The following is a 23,244-nucleotide window of genomic DNA, read 5'->3' on the forward strand; positions in this document are numbered from 1 at the left end:
AATCTTTGGAGTCCTCCGACATGCGGTCTTGCGTGCTACTAAACTCCTTCCATCGCGTCGTAATTTGGTTTTGGACTTTTCCTTTCAGTGTGCTGCACTGTTCCGAATCGGTGAGCCCTTCGGGAGACTCCAAAGCTCATCACCAGTGCTTGCTGTGCCGCAGCTCCTTCACTTCCCAATCCAGGTAGTCTTGACATTAGTACATTCAATCATTCATTCAAAACACGCCACAGTCCCAAAGATGAAAAACCCACACAATTAAATACATTTCTTAAACACAATTCTTCCCTCTCTGCGATCTTTTGCCTCCACAGTTTTGAGCAGCACAAGGAGGCTTGCAAAGGCGACGCCCGCTTCATCTGTAAGGAAGAGAGCTGCGGCAAACGCTTCAAGAGCAAGGACGCCCTGAAGAAACATAAAGGGAACGTGCACACAGGTCGGCGCCGCCGCACTTTTTACGACTCTTGCCGTCTTTGCCTCTAATTACCACGTAATTGCGCAGCGGCACCTTCTGGGCCCCCGAATAATTTGGCTATTTCGGGCAGGATGTAAGGATGTAGGCCGCGGGCGACATTGACACGGAGACTTTGATATCAACGAGTGATTGAGCTGAGATTTAGGGTCCCCCGTGTGGTGTAAACGCTCGGTGGGGGTGGAAGCGGATCAGACAAGGAAGTCATGTCATCATCAAATAAGATCTACGCGCCATCATTTAAAAAATACACATATAAATATATAGCAGATCGACAATGTCTTTTTCACATTGTTCATATTTTTAGGGAATGCACGGAGGAAACTGACATGCACCATATGCAACAGGAAGTGCTCGTCGTCTCTCAATCTGCAAGAGCATCGAAAGGTAAGCAATATTACACATTCAATCAACGCTAGGAAAAAAAGGAGGAGATTAAAAAATGTTAGGCTCACACAGAAATGAAAAAAAACAAACAAATCAAAACATATATATATATATATACACACACACACAGTAAAGTCTCGTTATATCGATAGTCCCGGTTATATCGATATTTTTTCGGACTCCCTTGAATATCGATATAACGAGACTTTACTGTATATATATATATATTGTCTTTCACTGTCTCCCAGATCCACGAAATATTTGATTGCCATGCATGTGACAAGAAGTTCATCTCCACCAATCAGCTCAAACGACACATGATCACACACTCAGGTGAGATAAACTCGCCTCTTCAGACATTTTTATTGTAAGATGTAAAATAGTGACCTTTGATTTCAACCGTTTTTTTTGTCTTGGGTCTTTCCAGAAAAGCGTCCGTACACGTGCGAGATCTGCAGCCGCTCGTTCAAGCGCCTGGACCAGGTGACGGCGCACAAAATCATCCACAGCGAGGACAAGCCGTACAAGTGCAAACTGTGCGGCAAAGAGTTCGCCCACCGCAACGTCTACAAAAATCACAAGAAGGTGTGAAGTTGACACAAAAAAACAAATGAAACGAACATTGGCAGTGAGACCGTTTGAAATTAAATCGTTAGCTGAATGCTAACATATCATGTGGAACGCCATTGATGAAGTCAGCAGAGACATCACGCTAATTTGAATACAGGTGCTTTCAACACTCGGAAACAGAGGAGACAACAGAAAATAGTTTAATTCAACCAAACGGCATCATTTTTGTCAAATAAATGTCCAGTCGCGGAATGCGCATGAAGACTACATCGTACCGATGAGGCTAAAATAAAATTAGCCTCTAGGCTAACGGAAATTAGCTTAGAATTACAAACCAAAATATTGATGAGAAGGTTTCACCTGTCGGATGTTTTGCTTCTTATCCAAGAGGCTTTGTCAGCTAACTAAAATTTGCTGGTAGTTTTGACCCTACATATATCCCAACAATCCAGATGTGTAGGTACCGGACTCTGCTATGATTGGTCCCTGCGGTTGGGGAGAGCAGAGGACTACTCCCTGCGGCTACACTGATTACTTCTATTGTCCTGACTGAGTATGGGGTCTACGACTGGCCCGATTGCCCTGTTTGCTCTGGTATCACCTCATCAGCATAACTAAGCCTATGTTGCCTAAGAATGACCCAAATTGATCATCACCCCACCATGGCGATTTAGTGAAGGGTTTTGCTGTTTTATGAAAATAGCTTCTTTTACTCCCCTTTCAAACCATCTATTTTCTTTTGCTAAGATTTTAACCTCATAAAATCTTAGCGAAAGAACATTTTAACCTCATAAAATACAGATGACGGCTGAAGAAACCTTCTCATCGATGGACCACTCCTGTACGACTGAGAGCTTACACAGACGTAAACCAAAATATTGAACCAAACTAACTGTATCATAAAAATATGGTGGCGAGCCATGAAAAGACCTTTAGAGGGACAACGTTCCCAAAAAGATGAATTTATCGGTTAGCATTTTCCATTTTTTCACAAACGCTCGCATCCGAAGCGTCCGTTGGCGTCTTTAAATGTAATTTGGGCTCCCCCTTTACCCTCGTCTCTGTTTGCTTTGGGGATTGAGATGTCACTGAGGCAGACAAATGGAGGGCAGCGTGGCGGAGGAGCAAAAACAGAAGCACTTTGAACTTTAATCCCCCTCTCATCCGAGCCGCTTGTCTTCATCAAGTCAACAGAGCTGAGCGGTCGCGAGGAACGAGCCTTGTGGATGATCCCGTCCGTCACCCCGACTTCTCCATTGTTGTTTTTTTTTTTTTTCTCTTTCCTCTCATAGACCCACTCGGAGGAAAGACCGTTCCAGTGCGACGAATGCAAGGCTCTTTTCCGCACACCTTTTTCTCTACAGCGCCACCTACTCATCCATAACAGTAAGGGCGTTTTTATCAGCTCCATTTTGAATGATTTTGTGCTAAAAACATGATGGAAATTCTGCAACATTTACCACAAATGTTCCTGCGTAGTAACGAAAGTGAAGTGGCCTCTATATGGACCCCTGTGGTACCCCTTTTGTCGAAAGTGATAGGTCAGAGACAACACACGCACCAACGTTCACTCAACCCAGAAGTAACTCAAATACATAGAAAGCTATCTCGCTAATAGATAATAATAATAATAATACATGTCATTTTTAAGCGCCTTTCAAATTTTTCAAGGTCACTTTACAGTCACAGGATAAGTCAAATATGCTCAAGTAATCCTAGTAACGCAATCAATTTGAAAAATATTTTTATTTTTAATGCGTTGGGACACTTTATTTTCTTGCTGTTTGAATGGTTTTAGTTTTGAAACATTCCCCCTTTAGTAAATCTGACCCCAGGGATGTTATTTGCTTTTCCTGAAAGTAACAAAAGCTGTGATTGTGGCCCATTTTTTTTTTTAAATCTGGAGTTCTTTATGCTTTTAGTTCTGTTCTGTCAAACAACCATTTCATGTTCGATTCAAAATCACATGGCACACAATGCAGGACGAGTCACGCTTGTCCTTTGTCGTTGCTAAAGTGGCTCAGGTCAAATTGATCTTGGAGGAGGGAGGGGGCGTGTTATTGAAGAATCTTTTGTTGACAAAGAAGCCGCCCCTTTTTCTCTGCAGGTGAGCGCACGTTCAAGTGCGACCAGTGCAACGCCACCTTCAAGCGCAAGGACACCTTGAACGTGCACATCCAGGTGGTGCACGACGGCCACAAGAAGTACAAGTGCGACCTGTGCGAGAAGGCCTTCGTCACGCCCTCCGTCCTCAAAAGCCACAAAAAGGTGACGGATCATCACTTGGTTTTTTCTTCGGCTACGGCTAAAACGCTTAAGATGCCCCCCCCCCCCCCCCAAAATGGATTCTCATTGATTAAAAAAAATTTGAAAAGTAATTAGAAATTAGACAGACGATACCATTTTAGGAAAAAAAAAAAAATGTAAAAATACAACAAATATTTGAAGGAAAAAAAAAAATCACCAAATAAATATTTAAGGAGTACAATTTTGCCAGAAAAAAAATCACAAATATCTATGGACAAAAAAAACAGGACAATCAAAAATTGACAGATGACAGATTTGTTCGGCTACGGGTGAATTTTGATTGACATCAATTAAAAAAAAGACAATAATAATAATTTCAAAACTCTCAAGTCACTTAACAGCGTGATGCCGCTCAAGCAGATTTTACGGTGGGCCTTGGCCACACGAGTGACTTTACAAGTAAACCGTCAACGCAAGAGCGTTGATGGCTGTCAAGAAGCGTCCGTCTGCACCCAAGAAGGCAGCCTCGTCTAAAAACTGCAAATTGATCTCTTGTCTGATTGAAAACGGCCGCTCGTCCAAGCTCTCCACAGGCTTTCAGAGCCCCCAAAACCGATCCAGCCTCTGATTAGAACCCCCCGCCACCCCCGATCCGACAAAGTGCATCCAGATTGAAATTGTCGGCGGCTTGTTGCCACGTGGCCGATGGGTGCCGTCTCGGAAACAGTGGGGAGGGCGGAGATGGGCGGATCGGGATCAAAGTGGGCCGAGCAGTGCAGACGACAACCTGCTGGCCCCCAAAAACGTTGCCCCGTGCAAAATAAGGTGAAAAACTTAGCACTGCCATGTTCGCTTAGGCTCACTTTCGTCCCGTCTCATTTTGCACAGATGGGAAGAAGAAAAGGAAAGCGCCAGAAATCTAACCCTCTCACCAAAAAAGGCAGAAAAAAATATACAAATCATATTTTTGAGCTATAAAAAAATATTTTAAAAAATGCAGAAATATTTGATGTAAAATTACCATAAAATGTGTGAACTACTAAACAAACTAAAAAAAGACTGAAAATATATATAAAAACATTATTTTTGAGCTTTAATAAAAAAATGCAGCAATACGTGATGAAAAATTACCGTAACATGTGTGAAGTACTAAACAAACTGAAAAAAAATACAAATATTTTTTTAGCTTTAAAAAAAAAAATACAAATGCAGAAATATGTGATGTAAAATTACCATAAAATGTGGGAACTACTAAACCAACTAAAAAGACAGAACAAAATATACAAACAATATTTTTAGCTTAAAAATAAATAAATAAAAATAACAAATGCAGAAATATGTGATGTGAAATTACCATAAAGTGTGTGAACTACCAAACAAACTACAAAAAGGCTGAAAAAATATACAAATAATATAGTTTAGCTTTAAATACATTTTAAAAAATAGTATGTGATGGAAAATTATATTAAAATGTGTAAACAACTTTAAAAAACATCAAATGTTGGGAAAAGTCGAAGGTTTTTGACAGATACACAGACTGTATATTTTATGAAAAATGTTAATACAAATATTCATTCAATATCCCATCAATCAGGCTCCACAAATAACCCTCACAAGCCATCTGTACACTTGATGCAAAAAGTGATCAACCCAGCTAAAGAGAACACAATTGATGAGGAACTAGGTAAAATTATGGCAGAGAAAGCAGCTACAAGGGATCATTCCTCAAGATGGTGAAAGAAGAAGGCTCCGTTCCTCATCAAGTGTTTCATGCTGATGAAAGCGGCCACTCCATTCCATCAAGCCATCAACGGCCATCACAATGGTCAATAAAACCACTTTATTATACAGTACAGTTTATTTCTTTAATTATAATACCATAGCACATTTATTATACATAAAACGGGGTATATTTTGTGTAGTTTTAAGCCTTAGAAAATAGAAAATGATGTTTTATGGGGAGCTGGGAACGGATTATTCTTATTTTAATGTTTTCCTATGGGAAATTAATTTTTGGGATACACATTTTTCGCCTTGTCTGGGAACCAATTAAGTTCGTAAGCCAAAGTATCACTATATGTGTATTAATAGATATGTTGTTTTTTTTTCCGACTTGGCATTCCACCTGGTACTTTCCCGTCTGGCTGCGAACAAGTACACGCACGCGTTGTATATTTTGCAGTCCGATGATCTCATCTCCGCCAGCGGTTTAAATGACAGGCATGCTGTCACATCCACACCGGCTTGTAAAAAACGTTTCTGGTCAATTCCCCGCATTCCTCACGCAAGTCAGTGTTTTACGAGGCGGCGTCACCGCCGACGTTTGCTTGATCGTCACGCTTCGTGAGGCTTTGCGATGCGTTTCATTAGACGGTGGTGTTGGCGGGAAGCTCCGCCGAGCTCGGTTGGAATCGCAAGGGGGGGGGGACGGGAGATGAAGAAAAAGGATATGAGGGCACATATGCACCGTGACCTTTGGCGCTTTAAAGGACAACCGACACAGTTTTTTTGTTTCCTAACTGACATCAGAAAAAGGTTTTATAGCATCTAAAATATATTTTTAGTCAAATGCAAAACACCAATAAGAATGATCTCAAGTGTCCAAAAACGACGTCAAAATGAACCCCGAAGTGGCCCGTTTCAGAAGGTCCCGCCCCCTTGTTCGTGATGTCACGCCAAGACGTCTTGCCTTGCCCGAGAATCAAAACAATGGCTTCAGATCGGGAGAAGATGCTTTCCTGTGACTCATCCAGTTATGAATAGGATTCAAATAGTTCTGAAGAGGAAAGCATAAATGTTTGCAATCGATTAAAGGAGTCCTCCCATATCAATTTGAGCCTTCAAGGACAGCATGTAGTGTCCCAGAAAATGCACAAGATTGCGCCCCAGCTCCGTTGGAAATGGCCTGATTTGTCCACTGGGAATTTGTGTCAACTGCTATCAAATAGTAGTCTTGCAAGTCGTGCAACACACAACGATTCACCATCGCCTTATTTATGTGTTTCCCTTCTAATTTCGCCATCAACACGAAGTTTTCAGACCAAACAAACAAAGTACACAAAATCCATCGTGTGTCGCTTTCTCGGTCAGGGGCGTTCCCTGCGTGACGTGACGTCAGGAATCATCACCGACTCAAAAAACAAGATTTCCGGAATATTCAGCGCGAGTCTTAAAAGGTAAAATATAGCTATATGCGGTGGAATCTTTGTCAAATACGCTCAGTAGAGTCATTTCAAGTGATTTTACACATTATGGACACAACTTGTCCGGAGGCGTCGGTTGTCCTTTAACTCAGTCAAAGCCAGACAAAAAAAAAAAAGTTTCTTGGCTCCAAGATGCGATAAGATATTGACCACTCGGTTTGCTTCAGCATCGTTCCCTGACACCCCGAGTTGGCACCAAAGTAATCCTCCAGTCGAAAATATATGACATTTTCCCATTTTGGCTAGCAGTGCGAGGCCCACGTTGATGAAGTGACAGCTAGCCTCCCGTAAAAAAAACTTTTAGAGAAAGAAAGAAAAAAACAGAAGTCCAGTAAAACTGCTCCCCTTGAAGCAAAAAGAAAACCAGAGGGATTCGGTAGACGTTTACAGGGTGTTTTTTTTGGAAAAGTGCCACATTAAAAATCGTATTTAACGGCAAAACGATTGTTTTTCAGACGCACACTGGTGAGAAGGAGAAGATCTGCCCTTACTGCGGACAAAAGTTTGCTAGCAACGGGACGTTAAGGGTCCACATCCGCAGTCACACAGGTCAGTCGTCTCATGTTAGCATCGTTAGCCTAGCTTGCTAAAAACTCAATGATATTATCTCTTGAAAATGCCCAGTGAGACGTGATACAACGCTGACGTGCTAACAGTTGCTATGCTAATACACAGAAAAAAAACACATTAAAAACACATAGGTAGAATAATTATAATAAAATAATATAATTATAATAATAGAAATAATAATAGTAATTGAGTAATTTGAGTTATTCCGGGTTGAGTGAACGCTGGCGCGTGTGGCTGCCCTTGCTCACCTACAGAAAAACGTATCCTGTGACTGTAAAGTGGCCTTGAGAATTTTGAAAGGCGCTTATAAATGAAATGCATTATTATTATTATTATTATCTGATCCGTGGGATGCATTTTTTTGTGTCAAAACGTCACTGAACGGATCTTCCGCTTGATTGGTTGCCTTCAGGTATTGGCGCGCTCGCTGTGGTCTTTGTCAACGGCTTTCTTCGTCAACGTGCGTGTTTGGGTGCCAGGATGTAAAGCCCTGATTGCATTTATGTAGGATAAACAAAAAAGCCAGGAATGCTCAGGGGGGAGGGGTGGGAGCCGAGGGGGGACACCTCAAAAGAAAGAAAAAGGGGGAGAAAAGAACACTCTAAGAAAGCATCCAAACGGACGACCTTTGACCCCGGACTGCCTGTAAATCTGTCCCGCTCCTTCTATAGGTGGAGATTTTTTTTGTGTGTTGTTGTTGTTTGCGAAACTTCGGTGAAAGGCGCAAGTGGTTCCCGGAGAGGCCATCCCGACAAGGTCGCGTTGTTCTCAGACAGAAGAAGAAGAAAGAAAGAAAGAGAAGTTGTCGGAACTTCTTTCTTCTTTTTTTTCTTTTTTTCTTTTTTTTTCTTGTTTCTTCTTTTTCTTTTTTTCTTCTTTTTCTTTTTCTTTCCTTTTTCTTTTCCTTCTTTTTTTCTCTTTTTCTTCTTTTTTTGTTTTCTTCTTTCTCAAATTGATAGAATGCTTGCTAGAATTACTCAAATCGATTAAAAAGCGAGCTACTTAGCTAATAGCTAGCTAGTTCGACAGCTATAAACTATCCAGCTAGCTATTGAACTAGCTAGCTATTAGCTAACTATCTCGCTTTTTATCTATTTGAGTTATTCTAGCTAACTTTCTATCTATTTGAGTTACTTCTGGGTTGAGTGAACGCTGGTCGCGTGTGGCTGCCGCTGCTCACCCACGGAAAAAAACTTATCCCGTGACTGTAAAGTGACCTTGAGCGTTTTGAAAGGCGCTTATACATGAAATTTATTATTATTATTATAAATGAAAAAAAAATACTAATAAAATCTGACTCACCCATCAGTCGAAAGTCACTCATGGAAAAATGAAGACGGCAAATAAACTGGCGGCAATTTATTTTCTTTCCTTTTTTAAACGATTCCAACATCCTTCGCAAAAACAAAGCAAATTTCAAGCGGTGGCGCTAACCCCCCCCGCCCCCCTCGACTGTCAAGGATGTGCCAAAGATGGCCTCCGGCTGAGCTTAAAACCTCTTCGGCGGACGACGCCGGCCGGACTCCATCTTGTTGCTCTTCCTGCTCCACAGGAACCTTTTCTTTTTGCCTGTTTCTTGTCCCTCGTCGACAAACCGTCAAACGCCGGCGTTTCGGATATTTCAATATCGGAAAAATTCCATCCGAGCGATCGTCAACCTTGAAGTTGATCACCAAAGTATTTGTACTTTGGAAGTGCTCACCACCGATGAGAGAAGCATCTCCAACCGAGAAATGGAATCCTCGCCGTAAAAGCGGTCCTTGACAACTGTCTATTTAGCTTGGATTTAGTTTCCCTTGAACGCTGTTTGATCGCCGTCAAGTCAAACAAATTCGTCGCCGTCCCGCCTGGCCCGAACCGCCTCAACCAACAAGCCATAAAATGCCAGCTGTCAAAAAAAGAAAAATACATAAACAAACAAAATAAATCCCCAAAAAACGCTGGACGGAGCACGGCCGCGACCTTGCGGCAGTCGGCCATGATGAATCCTCCCGTTGGTTTTGAGAATTTATTGTCTTTGCGCCTGTAGTGCCGTAAAAAAATACAATAAAATGGTGGCGCGGCGGAGATTACCAACATCGTAAGTCACTAGAAAAGTCTACTTTTTAAAAGTACAGTAAAGTCTCGTTATATCGATATCGGATATTTCGATAGTCCCGGTTATATCAATATTTTTTCGGACTCCCTTGAATATCGATATAACGAGACTTTACTGTAGTTATATGTTGGACTTAAAACAAAATACAGGAGCTGCTGTAAAGGCAACCGTTTTGCGGCTGCCATCTTGAAGTCAAAACAGCAACTAAACATAATGTGACTCAGACAGTCATTTGCTGCCTATTTGCTATCTATTAGCTATCTGGTTAGCTAGCTAGCTATGTAGCTGGCTATTTATTAGCTATATGTCTATCTAGCTAGTTAGCTAACTGTCTAGCTGGCTATTTTTTTAGCTATATGGCTGTCTAGCTAGTTAGCTAACTGTCTAGCTGGCTATCTGTTAGCTATCTGTTAGCTAGCTAGCTTTCTATCAAATTTAAAACAGATTGTTATCTTACAGACAGTGTATTGTCGGTGTTCAAATACCTGACATGTTTCGGCGTCTACTTCCGCCTTCGTCAGAGTGACACTGACGATACACTGTCCGACAATACACTGTAAGATAAGAATCTGTTTTAAATTTGATATCAAGTAGACAGGATGAACTTAATACAACTAGCTTTATATCTATTTCAGTTACCTCTGGATTGAGTGAACGCTGGCGCATGTGGCTGCCGCTGCTCACCCGCAGAAAAACGTATCCTGTGACTAAAGTGACCTTGAGCGTTTGGAAAGGCACTTATAAATAAAATGTATTCTTATTATTACAGTAAAGTCTGGTTATATCGATATCGGTTATAGCGATAGTACTGCTTATTACGATACTATTTCTATGAACGCAAGGAGAAAATTTACATGCCGCAGGATCGGATATATCGGATATAGTCCGGTTATATCGATATTTTTTCCGACTACCGAGAATATCGATATAACGACACTTTACTGTATTATTATTATTATTATTATTATTATTATTATTATTATTATTATTATTATACTTACTAACTGATAAGAATAAGCAGAAATGAAATAACATGGGATGTTTTTAGGATGCGTATATAACTAGTTCTAACAAATAGAAAATCTGAAAATTCAAATAACTTTATTTTCGTGCAATACACAATTGTTGAAATAGCAGTGACATTCATCAGCATGAATTTCTTCTCCCTCACCATGTAAGCATTAAAGTGCTAGCTAACTAGATAGCTGGATATATAGCTAAAGGATAGCTAATATATAGCCCGCTATCTAGCCAGCTAGCCAATAGATAGGTAATAGATCACCAGATACATAGCTAATGTATAGGCAGCTAGCTAGATATCTAACAGATAGCTAATAGATAGCCAGCCAGCCAGCTAGCTAATAGACAGTTAGCTGGCTATATATTAGCTATCTATTAGCTATATATCCAGCTAGATAGTTAAATAAAAAGTTTCAAAATGAATGATTGCTAACTGAACTCAACTCTGTATTTACGTTATAATTCTCAGCCGTAAGAAAAGCGGGCGCAATTCAAACCTGACAGTCACGCAAAATCAAACATTTGGAAGCGTTGAGGACGTATAAACATATTTCTTCCTCGGCAGTCCTTGGATGCCGTGCAACGCAGTGGTTTGGTTGACACGCTAATTAGTCATTCCCCACTCTTTTTTTTTTTTTTTTTTTTTGATCTCTAGAGCGATTGACACGGCCATTTTCATGACATCAACAAACCCCAAATCATGGAGCGGGTCATCACAGTGGTCGGCTGGATGTGTAATCATGGCATTTTAGTCACTTGCCAGATAGAACTCAACAGATCATTCTAGAACCACACCCCCCCCCCCCCAAAAAAAAAAAAAAAATGAAAGCGCTGCCACATAACATGGTGTAATTACAGCAATGATTCATAAAGCAGCTTGTCGTTGAGTCGAATATCCCGCAAATGTCCGCCGTGCACGCAGACCTGACGCTCGTGGGCTGAAACAACTTCCAATCAGCCACTTCATATTCAATTTCTTCTTCTTTACCTTTCGGCTTTTCCCTTCATGGGGTCACCACAGCGACTTCATTAAAAATATATATATTTATATACAAAATGTATATTGTGAGAGTGAGGGGGTGTGAAAGTGTGTGTGAGAATGAGAGTGTTAAGTGAGATAGTGTGAGTGAGAGAGTGTCAATGAGTGAGTGAGAGAGAGTGACTGTGTGAGTATGACTGAGAGAGTGTGAGTCAGTGAGAGTGTGAGTAAGAGTGAGTGGGAGAGTGCACGTCGTCATTGTCATTATTATTATTATTATTATTATTATTACTGTGTGAGTATGAGTGACAGTGTGAGTTAGTGTGAGTGAGAGAGAGTGACTGTGTGAGTGATTGCCAGTCAATGAGTTGATAACCGCCTTGGATTTACAATCAGCACAGTTTTAGAGTAGAAGAAAAAGTTTAGAGGGTGAATTTTAGTCCAACACTGTATTGAATGTTGATGTAGTCCGAAAAGTCAATATTCTGTGCGTCCTGGAATTTGAGTGACAATGACAATAACCCTGGCACTGGAGTGGACACCTATGTGCACGTTGTCTTCAGTATGATTTTCATTAATCAATAGCGATTGTTGTTTTATTTATTGATATACATATATTGGGAAGTCTTCCAGAAGAAAAGGAGAACAGTGAAACGACGCCGCTAAACACCAAACCTCACGTTAGTGTGCAAACATCAACTTACGCGGTTCGATGACACACCGCGACACATCCCGAAAATCCCCCTTTCACCCCCGGTGTTCTTTCAGTCTGCCGCCCTATTTTTTCTTTCTTGTTGACAAACAGGAAAATGTGAAGGCCAGATGTCTTTTGAAAGAAAATAAACCCGATGTAAACCCGACGTAGCGTGCGTCGAGTCCCGGGAAAGCCATTAGCGTTTTTAACAGTGCCGCGACACAATCTGCCAGTCGGCGTACGTTGTGGTTTTGGACGGCGGCCGTCGAGGGCGAGGGCTCTTGTTCGCTAACGTGCGGCGCAGACGGCCACGCCCGACCGCCGCGCACCCGCTAACCTATGCCAGCTAGCTTCTGGTTGTTAGCTAGTTCAACGCTAAACGTGAATCTGCTTTTTTTGAGGCAAGAATGTGTAAATAACACACAGTGGCCATTTTAGTTGTGGTAACCCAAATTTGTGAATGCTAACCTCTGCCGATATATTATCATAATAATTTAATAATAAAAATAAAATATTTAAATAATCAGAATCAGAATCAGAATCAGAATCAGAATACCTTTATTCGTCCCGCAATGGGGAAATTTGCAATCATTACATTATCATAATAATAATAATACATACATACAGCGCTTCAGCGGCAGCCACACGCGCTAGCGTTCACTCAACCCAGAAGTAACTCAAATAGATAGACGAGATCCTCATGTTTTATCTTCTACTCAAAAGCGTTGTTGATCCCAAATCAGTCACGCTTTGCAAGGTGGTGTTAGTGGTAGTGGTGGTGGTGGACCCCAAAAATACAGGCAGGGGGGAGGAGCAAGGGTGTATTTGACAAATTGTATTAAATAAAGTCGGCAGGAACAAAATCTCAAACAACAAAGTCATCAGAACAGAAAGGTCCAAAGTAGAAAACAAAACCAGGAGTCAAACATGACAAGATGAAACAAACCTGACAGGGTGAAACAAACATGAATGGTGATGTCGGGAGTCCTGATAACCGCCACTGATTAAAATGACCGACACCCGTGCAACCGCAGGCGCGACCCAACAGTGCCACCTGTTGGTCGCAAACCAAAACGTCACAAAATAAACCGGCGCTAACCTAATTTCGCGGACAAATTTAAAGTATGCTTTCAAGTACACCGTGCTGACGTTTAGCAAATGCTATCTGATACATTAGTGTCACATATGGTTGACTTTCTTCACGACGTTTGCAATAAAAATGTGAGTCCGGGAATCATTTTGTGTGGATCCTGTCAAAAAGTTTTCATGGCTCATAAATACTGACCTCATGCTGTGCTTTTTTTAAAGATCAGCAATCAAGTATGGTGCAAGTAGATCAAGCACACGCTAAAATAGATCCATGTGTCCATGCCGACTTTGACCGACAGCTTGTCACTTCCCCTTTGTCATCATTCCGGGGGGGGGGGGGGGGGGGGGGGGGGGGGGCTCGAATGGGGATCAGTCGGGGAGGCGGTCCGGAGTCGCTTTTCACTCCAATTGCTCACCGAAGCGGCGGGACGGTGAGCCAGGAGGTTTTTTTTTTTTTGTTTGTGCCGGCAAACGTTAGCCGGGCAGTAGCGAGTTTGCGTGTCTCGCCTTTTGGAGATCAACGTTATTCACCTCCTTTGTTTGATCCGTGGTACGATTTAGGTCAATTTTAATCCAAGTACAAAATTGCTATGATTCGTGTTCATGCTAGCGACCAGCAAGTAAAGTGATACCTCAGCTCACGAACTTAATTGGTTCCCAGAAAGTGTGTGTCAGGCGAAAAGTTAGTCTGCCAAACATTTATTTCCCATAAGAAACCATTAAAATGAGAAAAATCCGTTCCCAGGTCCCTATAAAACATCATTTCTCCACTGGCGGCAAAATGCGGATCCTTCACAAGAACAACAACTTTAAGTCAGGGTGCTTGAACGGGACAAAATGGTGGACAAAAAAAACCAAAAAAAAGTACAAGGGTCCAAAATATACACAATTAATATGTTCATGTTCAAAATAATGTTCTGGGACCACTAATTTGAAATAGTGATACCCCGTCTTACTGACTTAATTACCCCATCGCCATTAACTCTATAAACAGTAATCTAAATATAACTTTGTATATAGGACCGAAACTACCAGTAAGACTTTAGTTTTCTGCCGAAGCTTCTCGGATGGGAAGCGAAACGTCCGAAACCTTCAAAGAAGTACAGATGACGGCTGAAGGAACTTTTTCATCGCTAACTTTGTCATAATTTTTTAATGATGATACTAGTGCTACCGAAGACGAATTCCTTGTGTTTTCTACATACTTGGCATTGAAGATGATTGTGATTGTGATGATCCGACCTTTCAGGTGAGCGTCCTTACCAATGTCCCTACTGCGACAAAGCCTTCAGCAAAAACGACGGGCTGAAGATGCACATCCGCACGCATACTCGAGTGAGTCCAATTCTTTTTTCTCTCTCCTTTGGACATTTTGTCTTTGAAAATAGCCCGAATTTGGTGCAACGTCTGGATCGTCTCACCGTCAGACTCGTTACTGACGTGATGGTAAGATCAAGCACGGAACCTATGTCCAATTTTTGGACTTTAACTATGTGTGTCATTCATTTTCATTGACTGAAATGTTGGAAAACGCACAAAACAAGTTCAGAGATCCAAACACAAAATACCACCTACACAAAAAAATCAAGAATTATCTTTTATCTATATCAAGGCATGTCATCGGTGACAAAAACCTTCCTATTATCGATAGTATATACAATCCTGGGAAAGTAGCCAGACTCGCTGTCTATATGCGTCCAGCGCGACGTTCACATGCTTAAAAGTAGCCCTTGTTTACCCTTCTGGTAAACAGTCCTCTTTCAACAAGGCGGCTGTGAAATTTTTAGAAGGGTTACGTGGACGTAGAGGCAAAAAGTAGCAAAAAGTTCAGCCGTCATGTTGTTCACATGTTACACATGGTATTTAAATTCATTTTAGAATACGTACAAGGCATATTTGGCGCCACCGCAAATACCCCCTAAAAGAAATCAAATAAGAAGTTCCGTAAATAAGTAGATACACAAATGGTGTTCATCGGAGCCATAATTAGCATTGTCCATTAATGACCGTGACAGTCGAATTGCGTCCACCGCTAGCTTTCCTTTTTTAACGCTGTCCAGAACTCGCAGACGTCATTCTCGAGTGCGCCGCTGATTAGCCGATGAACGTTTCTCCCCGCCGCCCCGCTCTGCCTTCGCTCACGGTTTAAAAAAAACCCGCCCCTGATCGCTTCTGCCGCGCAACCCGATGAAGTCACCGTTACTTTCCAACCAACAGAATGACGAGTTCAGGCGCAAAAGCTGACAGGCGCTATTTAGCCCCAAAATACAACCACGCATGCTAGCAGACGGCTTTGTTACACCGGGGAACAATTTCAAAAGAAAAACATCAATCGGGTTTGATTTTATTTTTTTTTGTCACGCCGCTAAATTGCTGTCTGCCTTTTTTCAAGCACGTCAAGTTTTTTTTCTTCCTAGCTTACCAACGAAGCTAAATTGTACTGATTAGCTGTTGCTCGCTCAGCACGATTGGGCTAATCTGCAGTTAACTGGCAATTTGAGAGGTGTGTGAAGCTTTGAAAAGCTTAATACGAACAGCGCCACGGTGGGATCAACGACCATCACAATGGTCAATAAAACCACTGTATTATATAGTACAGTTTATTTCTTTAATTCCAATACAATAGCACATTTATTATACCTAAAATAAGGTATATTTTGTGTAGTTTTAAGGCTTATTTAGTAGAAAATGATGTTTTATGGGGACCTGGAAACGGATTGTTCTCATTTTAATGGTTTCTTGTGGGAAATAAATGTTTGGCAGACTAAATTTTCGCTTACACACACTTTCTGGTGACCAATTAAGTTCGTGAGCTGAGGTATCACTGTATACCTAAATCAATATGTATTGTATTGTCGTTAAGTCGATTGATCTACTTCATTTTTTGTTTTTTCGTTTTTAAAGCTTTTAACGACTGCATGTTATGTTTTATTTACATATGCTACATACGCACCGGTTTCATATTCTAAAAAAAACAAACAACTCTTTGGTCAACCTCATTGAAAATCGTGTTTTCATTTCTGAAAGCGCCATTTTTATTGCAGTTGGTGTCGGAGCTCCAACGTCCAAAATCGTCCGTTTTTGTCGTGAACGTCGTCGGGCCGCAAAAACCGCGTCGGCGCCGAGTCCGAATGAAACACGTTTGTAAGGTCACGGTGACGAGAAGCTTTTTAATCAAGGCGGGTTTTTTTCTTGCAAATAGTTTTTTTCTAAACCGGTCGCGTGGCTTTAGCGGCGCTACGAGTCGACGTTTCTATGAAAAGCGTCCCAGGCGGGCCAACGGCAGGTCATCCAATGTTTTTGTTAGATTTCAACGGTGACCTGCGTCAACCTCAATGAAAGGCAAGCGCCTGTTTCAAAGGGCTCCTGAATGGAAACTTCCGCACGTAATGAGGAGCTACGCCACCGCACGCACACGCTTTGCGCAATGACAACAAACCGCTAGCACAAACGGGCAAAAAAAAACAAAGTGGAAAAGTTTACGTTCAAAAGCGCGGACAATACATTTTGTACGTACCTTTTTTTTTTTTTTTTTTTTTTAGTACAATATTTACATTGCTTAATAGTATTGTGAATAGTTTCTTTTTTAGGTTAATTTGGGGGAATATAAGGGCAAAAAAAACAAATTGAAGGTCTTCCTTTTGGGGAAATGTATTTGTAGGTTGTCTTCTCTGCCGAGAAATCAATACTTTGTCTTCATTTTTTGGAAAGCGCACCCTTAATGGCATGTCTTCCCTATTGGGAATATTTCTTTCTCTTCTTTTTCAAATAGTTTGACATCAGTTGTTTGTCTTATATAGTTTGTCCTTTTTTTTAGAAAGCGCAACATCTGAGTGTGCGCTGAGTTAATTTTATTGATTGATTGATTTATTTATTTGTCTATTTATCTATTTTTGCTCATTTTTTATGTATCTTATTTATTTATTTACACATTTATTATTTGATTATTTTTCTTTTTATCTATTTTTTATTTGTTTATTTATTTATCTTTAATTTATTTATTTGTCTATTCATCAATTTTTTTTGTAGATTTATGAATCAATTTTTATTTATTCATTTAGTTACACATTTATTTATATTTTATTTACATTTTATTTATGTATTTATTTATTTTTAAATCTATCTTTTTATGTATTTATTTATTTACACATTTATCTACGTAGTTTATTATTTATATTTTATTAATTTTTATTTATTTATTTATCCATCCTTTATTTTTTTGTTTATTTTTAAATCTATCTTTTTATATATGTATTTACACACATATTTATTTATGTGTCTATTTATCAAATTATTGTTTATTTATTCATCTATCTTTTATTTGTCTATTTGTTTATCTATTTTTTGTTTATTTATTTAATCTTTTATGTATTTATTTGTTTACACATCTATTTATCACATATACACATCTATGAATGTATTTATTTATTTATTTATTTATTTGTCTATTTATCTATTTTTTATTCATTAATTAATGTATTTATTTATTTATTGCTCTATTTATTAGTGTGGTTATGTATTTCTTTCTTTCCTCATTTTTGTATCGATCCCTTTGGAATCGCTCACTGGCCTTGAGACCCCACCCGGTGTGGAAAAACCCCCAATTAGCCACCCTGCAATGTCATCACCACTTCCTGTTAGCACGTGTTAGCACGTGGCGTTACCAACCGGGGGACGCCACGCGCAGAAGTGAGCTTTTCTTCTGCGTAAACAAACAAAGACTCTCAGTTTAGCCTTTTCCATCTGGGTCAAAGGTCAACCGGCCAAACAGCTGGCACAAAGTGAAGGTCAACGGGTACAGATGTTACGTGTTAGCCCGGGGTCACCCGCATCGATGCATTGTGGGTATGCGACGAGGCCCGCGTCCATGTGTTCCCTGACCCTTCAACGTTAACCCTTCAACTTTAACCTTCTCCTCAAACGATCAAATGTTTTCATCTATCGATAAATCAAAAGCCAACAATGTCAACGTTGGCTCTTTAAATCAGGGGTCTCCAACCCCCGGCCTGCCGTCCGGTACCGGTTCCCTGATCAATCAATACCGGGCCGCAGACCTGTCGGGACACAAGAATTAAATATCTATTCTATTTTTTATTTTTTAATTATTTTTAATAGTATTGATGTTTTATTTATTAAATGAGCCGAGTGGTCTTTTATTTTGAAAAAAATCTTTTATTTTGAAATGACTGGATTCCCGTCTCTGTTACGTCTGCTCATTTAGCGCCAATTTTTAACCCAGCTAGCAAGAATGAAATATCAATTTTATTTTTTATTTTGAATGTTTTTAATATTATTGATGTTTTATTTATTAAATGAGTTGAGTGGTCATTTATTTAGAAAAACATTTTGTTTTTAAATGAACAGATTCTCCTCTCTGTTACGTCTGCTCATTTAGCGCCAAAATTTAACCCAGCTAGCAAAAGCTCCATATGGAAATATGGAAAAAGTTAGTTTGTTATTATCCACCCCCCCCCCTCCCCCAGTTTTCACAGTTGCTCAGTTACTTCTTCTTTTCCTTTCGGCTTTTCGCCACAGTCCGATGCCTTTGGGAAAAATTTGGGACACCCCTGAATAAGATCTGCCCCCCCCCCCCCCCCCCCCCACACACACACAAAACGTCGCCTTTTGTATCCTGTGTCAGCCACGCCCCACCCACACGATAGCGCTTTTTCCCAGGCCCTTAACTTCCTGCATTCACCCCCCGTTGCCCTGACAACTGGGCTCTCGGGATGTTCCATCCCATCGCCTTTGGTATCGCACCAATAGCGATAAAAGGCCGCTTGTCAGGGCGTGGGAGGGCCTGTGGATTTGAGATACGCCCTGACAGAGGCCATCTTGGTAGGGGCGCCATGATATGGGTTCAAATCTCTTCCTTTATTTATGTACAGGTAACATCTGACTTCCGACCAGCTCGACTTACGACCATGACCTCCAGAGCCTATTTTTAACGCGCTAGCAGGCCGGCAACGTGTACGACAATTTTGGCCAGCCAGCATGTCACACACTCGCACAGCAATCGACCGTGTGACGGCACCCGAGGGCGGAGTCATTTAGCCTCCAAGTCTCTATTCAACATTTTGAATGGATTTCAATTTACGACCATTTCAACTTACGGCCGTTTGGTCAGAACGGACCTCGGGTGTAAATCGGATGTTACCTGTATTTATTTATCTATTTATGTATTTATTTTTGCTTTTTTTTAACATTGCCGATAGTGTGTGGGAATATTTTCATGCACAGCATCACGTCATTTTCACCCATGGCTTGCTTTTTGTGTTTCAGGAGAAGCCATACAAATGCAGCGAGTGCAACAAAGCCTTCAGTCAGAAGCGAGGCCTGGATGAACACATGAGGACGCACACGGGAGAAAAGCCTTTCCAGTGCGACGTGAGTGTCCGTCACCTCCACGTCACGACAATTTGTGTTTAACTCATTCACTGCCTGACGATGTGCAAAAAGGTGTCCACTCCAGTGCCAGGGTTTTTGTCATTTTCACTCAAACTGCAGGCGCCACGGAACCTTGAGTTTTAGGACGACATAAACATTCAATGCAGCGTTAGAAACCGTAGACTCTTTTATTTCATCAAAAAGTAGTTAATTCCTAAGTTCTATGGGTCTGGAGTTATCCAAGCTTGAAATGGGGGCGGATGTACAAAATACAATACATCCATATTGGATGATTTTTTTTTCTCCTTGTGATTCTCCCCGCAGGTGTGCGACCTGTCCTTCAGCTTGAAAAAGATGCTAAGTTCACATGCTAGATATTAGCGTAGCGTGGGGTGGTTTGTACATCATAGCTGTTAGCTTAGCTTGATAGCTTTTAGTTTAGGTAGCAAAAGCAGGAAGTCGAAGATCATGTAAATATAGCTGCTAATATTCGCGACATGCTAACTGTTAGCACTAGCGTCATTACAATATCCCCATGTTTTTTCCCTTGTGATTCTCCCGGCAGGTGTGCGACCTGTCCTTCAGCTTGAAAAAGATGCTAAGTCGCCACAAGCTAACGCACAACCCCAACCGGCCCATGGCCGAGTGCCAACTTTGCCACAAGAAGTTCACGCGCAACGACTACCTCAAAGTGCACATGGAGAACGTCCACGGAGAGACGGACGGATAAGACGGATGGACGTGTCGCTGGAAGGACAGACGTATGGAATAACTCAATCACACAATTGCGGCGCCACGTCTGTAGCTTTTAATGTATCAACACAATGGCCGACGATGCTAACTTCCTTAGCATCAGGCGCTCGTGTGTGGACGTCGCCAACGTCCGGGTGGCAGAAGACAAATTTTACAGCTTGACGAGACCGCGTGAAGACAAAAAGGGAATGCTACACCAGGTAAATTAAGCGGGAATGCTAACCGTAAGTTCAAAAATATACATGGTGAAAATTCAGATATAGCATGCTAATAATGCTAATGAATTTAGGTAAGTGTAACAGTGGTATAAAATGCCTTTTTAGTACAGGGGACATCCAACTTACGACCGGCGCGACTTACGACCACCCGTACTTACGACCGCCAGACCCTATTTATTTTAATTCTATGCCTAGCCCCGCAACGCGAAAAGGGAATGCTACACCAGGTAAATTGAGCGGGAATGCTAACCTTCAACTTACGACCTTTTTGACTGACGACCGTTAGGTCGGAACGGCACCCGGTCGTAAGTCGGATGTTACCTGTATTTATTTCTTCGCCTTAATAATGACGAAAACCAAGTTAGCATACGCTAATTCTCTGTATCTCTATTTTGTATTTTTGTACGAAAAAAAACAAAAAAACTTTGTAGTGTTTTGCTAGCTCTTTAACTTCAGGTCCGCGACTTTTCTGCCACCCAGAAGTACCTTGGATCTTATTGTTTACAAAACAGGATAAAATGATCAATAATTTTCTTTATCAGGTGCAGCTTGGTGCAAATTGGTACCGCACATTTTTTCCAAAGTTCACCTTTGTGCCTTGTGTTTTATTTTGTATGTATCTGGAATATTTTATTTATATGATTAAAATGTGTACCAAATCAAAAGCCCGAATCGCACACGTACACAAACCTCATTGTCTATGTAATTACATCAAAATGTCAATTTGCCTGTGTTCACGCTCACAGCGGCGCAGATGGCCCGTTTCTAATTGAACATTCGGGAAAATACCAAAAGAAAACAAACTCCGTTCGAGCGCGCTTTACGCTGGAAACTAAAATAACATCCGACACATCAAATTTGGGATGTCATTTTGAAACCACATGCTAAATTCACGTGATGTAAAAATATAATGATGGCACATGCTAATTTCATAATTTTGACAATGTGTAGCGACTGCCAAATTCATTGCATAACTTGTGACATTATAATAATAATAATCCATTTCATTTCGAAGCGCCTTTCAAAAGTCTCAAAGTCACTTTTCAGTCACAAAACCGGGTTTTCTGCGGGTGAGCAGCGGCAGCCACACGTTCACTCAACCCGGAAGTAACTCAAATAGATAGAAAGCTAGCTAATATATAGCTAATAACTAGCCAGCTAGATAGTAAGCCAGATAGCTAGCTAATAGCTAATATATAACCAGCTAGACAATAAAAATAAAATGTAAAATTTGAATACATTTCATTTGTAAGCGCCTTTCAAAACTCTCAAGGTCACTTTACAGTAACTGGATCAGTTTTTCTGTGGGTGAGCAGCGGCGGCCACATGCACCAGCGTTCACTCAACCCAGAATAACTCAAATAAATAAAAAGCAGATAGCCAGCTTGCTAGCTAGCTAGCCAATAGATAGCTAATAGAAAGCCAGCTAACCAGCAAGCTAGCTAAAGATAGTTAGCTAGCTGGATAGATAGCTAACAGATACAATCACGTTGTTGGGTTGACGATGCAGGGCGATTTTCACAGATGATAGATATAATAATAATAATAATAATACATTTCATTTGTAAGCTCCTCAAAGTCACTTTTCAGTCACAGGAGAAGTTTTTCTGTGGGTGAGCAGCGGCAGCCACACGCACCAGATAGCAAATAGCTAGCTAGCTAACATACATGCACGTCACGGTATCCTCCACTAACGCCGTGCGTTCACTTTATAATGTGAAAGATCACGAAGACGATATTATGCTAGCTAAATATGTGACAGCTCATTTTCCCAGGTTGTTTTTCTTTTTTCTCCCCAACCAAATATTTCCTGACTCGGAATTCCCGCTCGACGTTTCTCCTCCAGCGTTTTGGACGAGTTGGTGTAATGTCACGTTAGTGGCACGCTAATTAAAAAGTGTTTTTGCGTCTCCTTGTTAATCTGTCTTCTATTCCGGGACGGGCTAATTGAGGCCTAGCGGCGTCACGCTAAGGTGCCTCTAGTCATCTGCGCTCGCATGGCCGCTTTTAGCTGTGTGAGAAGATGCCGTCCGCGCTTGCCGAGAAATTGGGCAGGATTGCGGTCGGGAGGCCGATTTGTCGCTCGCCGTCTTCTGGTTGACGGCACGTTGAGATGATGGAAGCCACCTTCGTCCCGCCAGCTGTCGTCAGCCTCATTTTCGCGCAGTGGAAAACAGAAAGACACCCAAAAAATAAATAAAAAGAACAACAACTACATGAAAACATTCCCACACATGCTGGCCAACATGTTGTCAAAATGTCTTCCCATGAAAAGCGGGCGCTTAGGAGGAGAAAAGGTCACCGGGAAAATTGCCATTTTAGCAGATTTTTAAAAAACATTTGGAAAATTGCCATTTTACAATTGAAAACAAATACAATAAAATTGCCATTTTAGAAATGTGTTAACATTTTTGAAAATCATCCTTTTAGAAACAGTTTTGACAAATTAGAAAATTGTCATTTTACAAGTTTTTGAAAAATGTGAAAATTGCCATTTCAAAACATTTTAAAAGCATTTAAAAATTGCCATTTTAGAATTAAAAAAAATAGAAAATTG

At 40.8% G+C, this 23,244-nt stretch overlaps 1 protein-coding gene across 2 annotated transcripts in view; it reads left to right on the plus strand.

The window, feature by feature from the left end:
• Positions 1-22,740, plus strand: part of prdm5 (PR domain containing 5) — a 28,497-nt gene extending 5,757 nt beyond the window's left edge. The window contains exons 6-17 of one of the 2 annotated variants that reach the window (XM_089001610.1): positions 89-184; positions 315-436; positions 780-859; positions 1,108-1,192; positions 1,287-1,444; positions 2,722-2,815; positions 3,537-3,697; positions 7,335-7,428; positions 14,579-14,664; positions 19,612-19,716; positions 20,282-20,477; positions 20,567-22,740. In XM_089001610.1, the coding sequence (XP_088857736.1) occupies positions 89-184; positions 315-436; positions 780-859; positions 1,108-1,192; positions 1,287-1,444; positions 2,722-2,815; positions 3,537-3,697; positions 7,335-7,428; positions 14,579-14,664; positions 19,612-19,716; positions 20,282-20,446 (1,246 nt within the window). In that variant the 3' untranslated portion in view covers positions 20,447-20,477; positions 20,567-22,740. Of the gene's footprint in view, positions 1-88; positions 185-314; positions 437-779; positions 860-1,107; positions 1,193-1,286; positions 1,445-2,721; positions 2,816-3,536; positions 3,698-7,334; positions 7,429-14,578; positions 14,665-19,611; positions 19,717-20,281 lie in introns of both variants that reach the window. The other variant, XM_089001611.1, reaches the window with a different exon arrangement.
• Positions 22,741-23,244: the final 504 nt, after the last annotated feature.

This window comes from Hippocampus bargibanti, linkage group LG07 (assembly GCF_051943395.1).
Source record: "Hippocampus bargibanti isolate YZ-2025 linkage group LG07, ASM5194339v1, whole genome shotgun sequence".
Lineage (NCBI taxonomy): Eukaryota > Metazoa > Chordata > Actinopteri > Syngnathiformes > Syngnathidae > Hippocampus > Hippocampus bargibanti.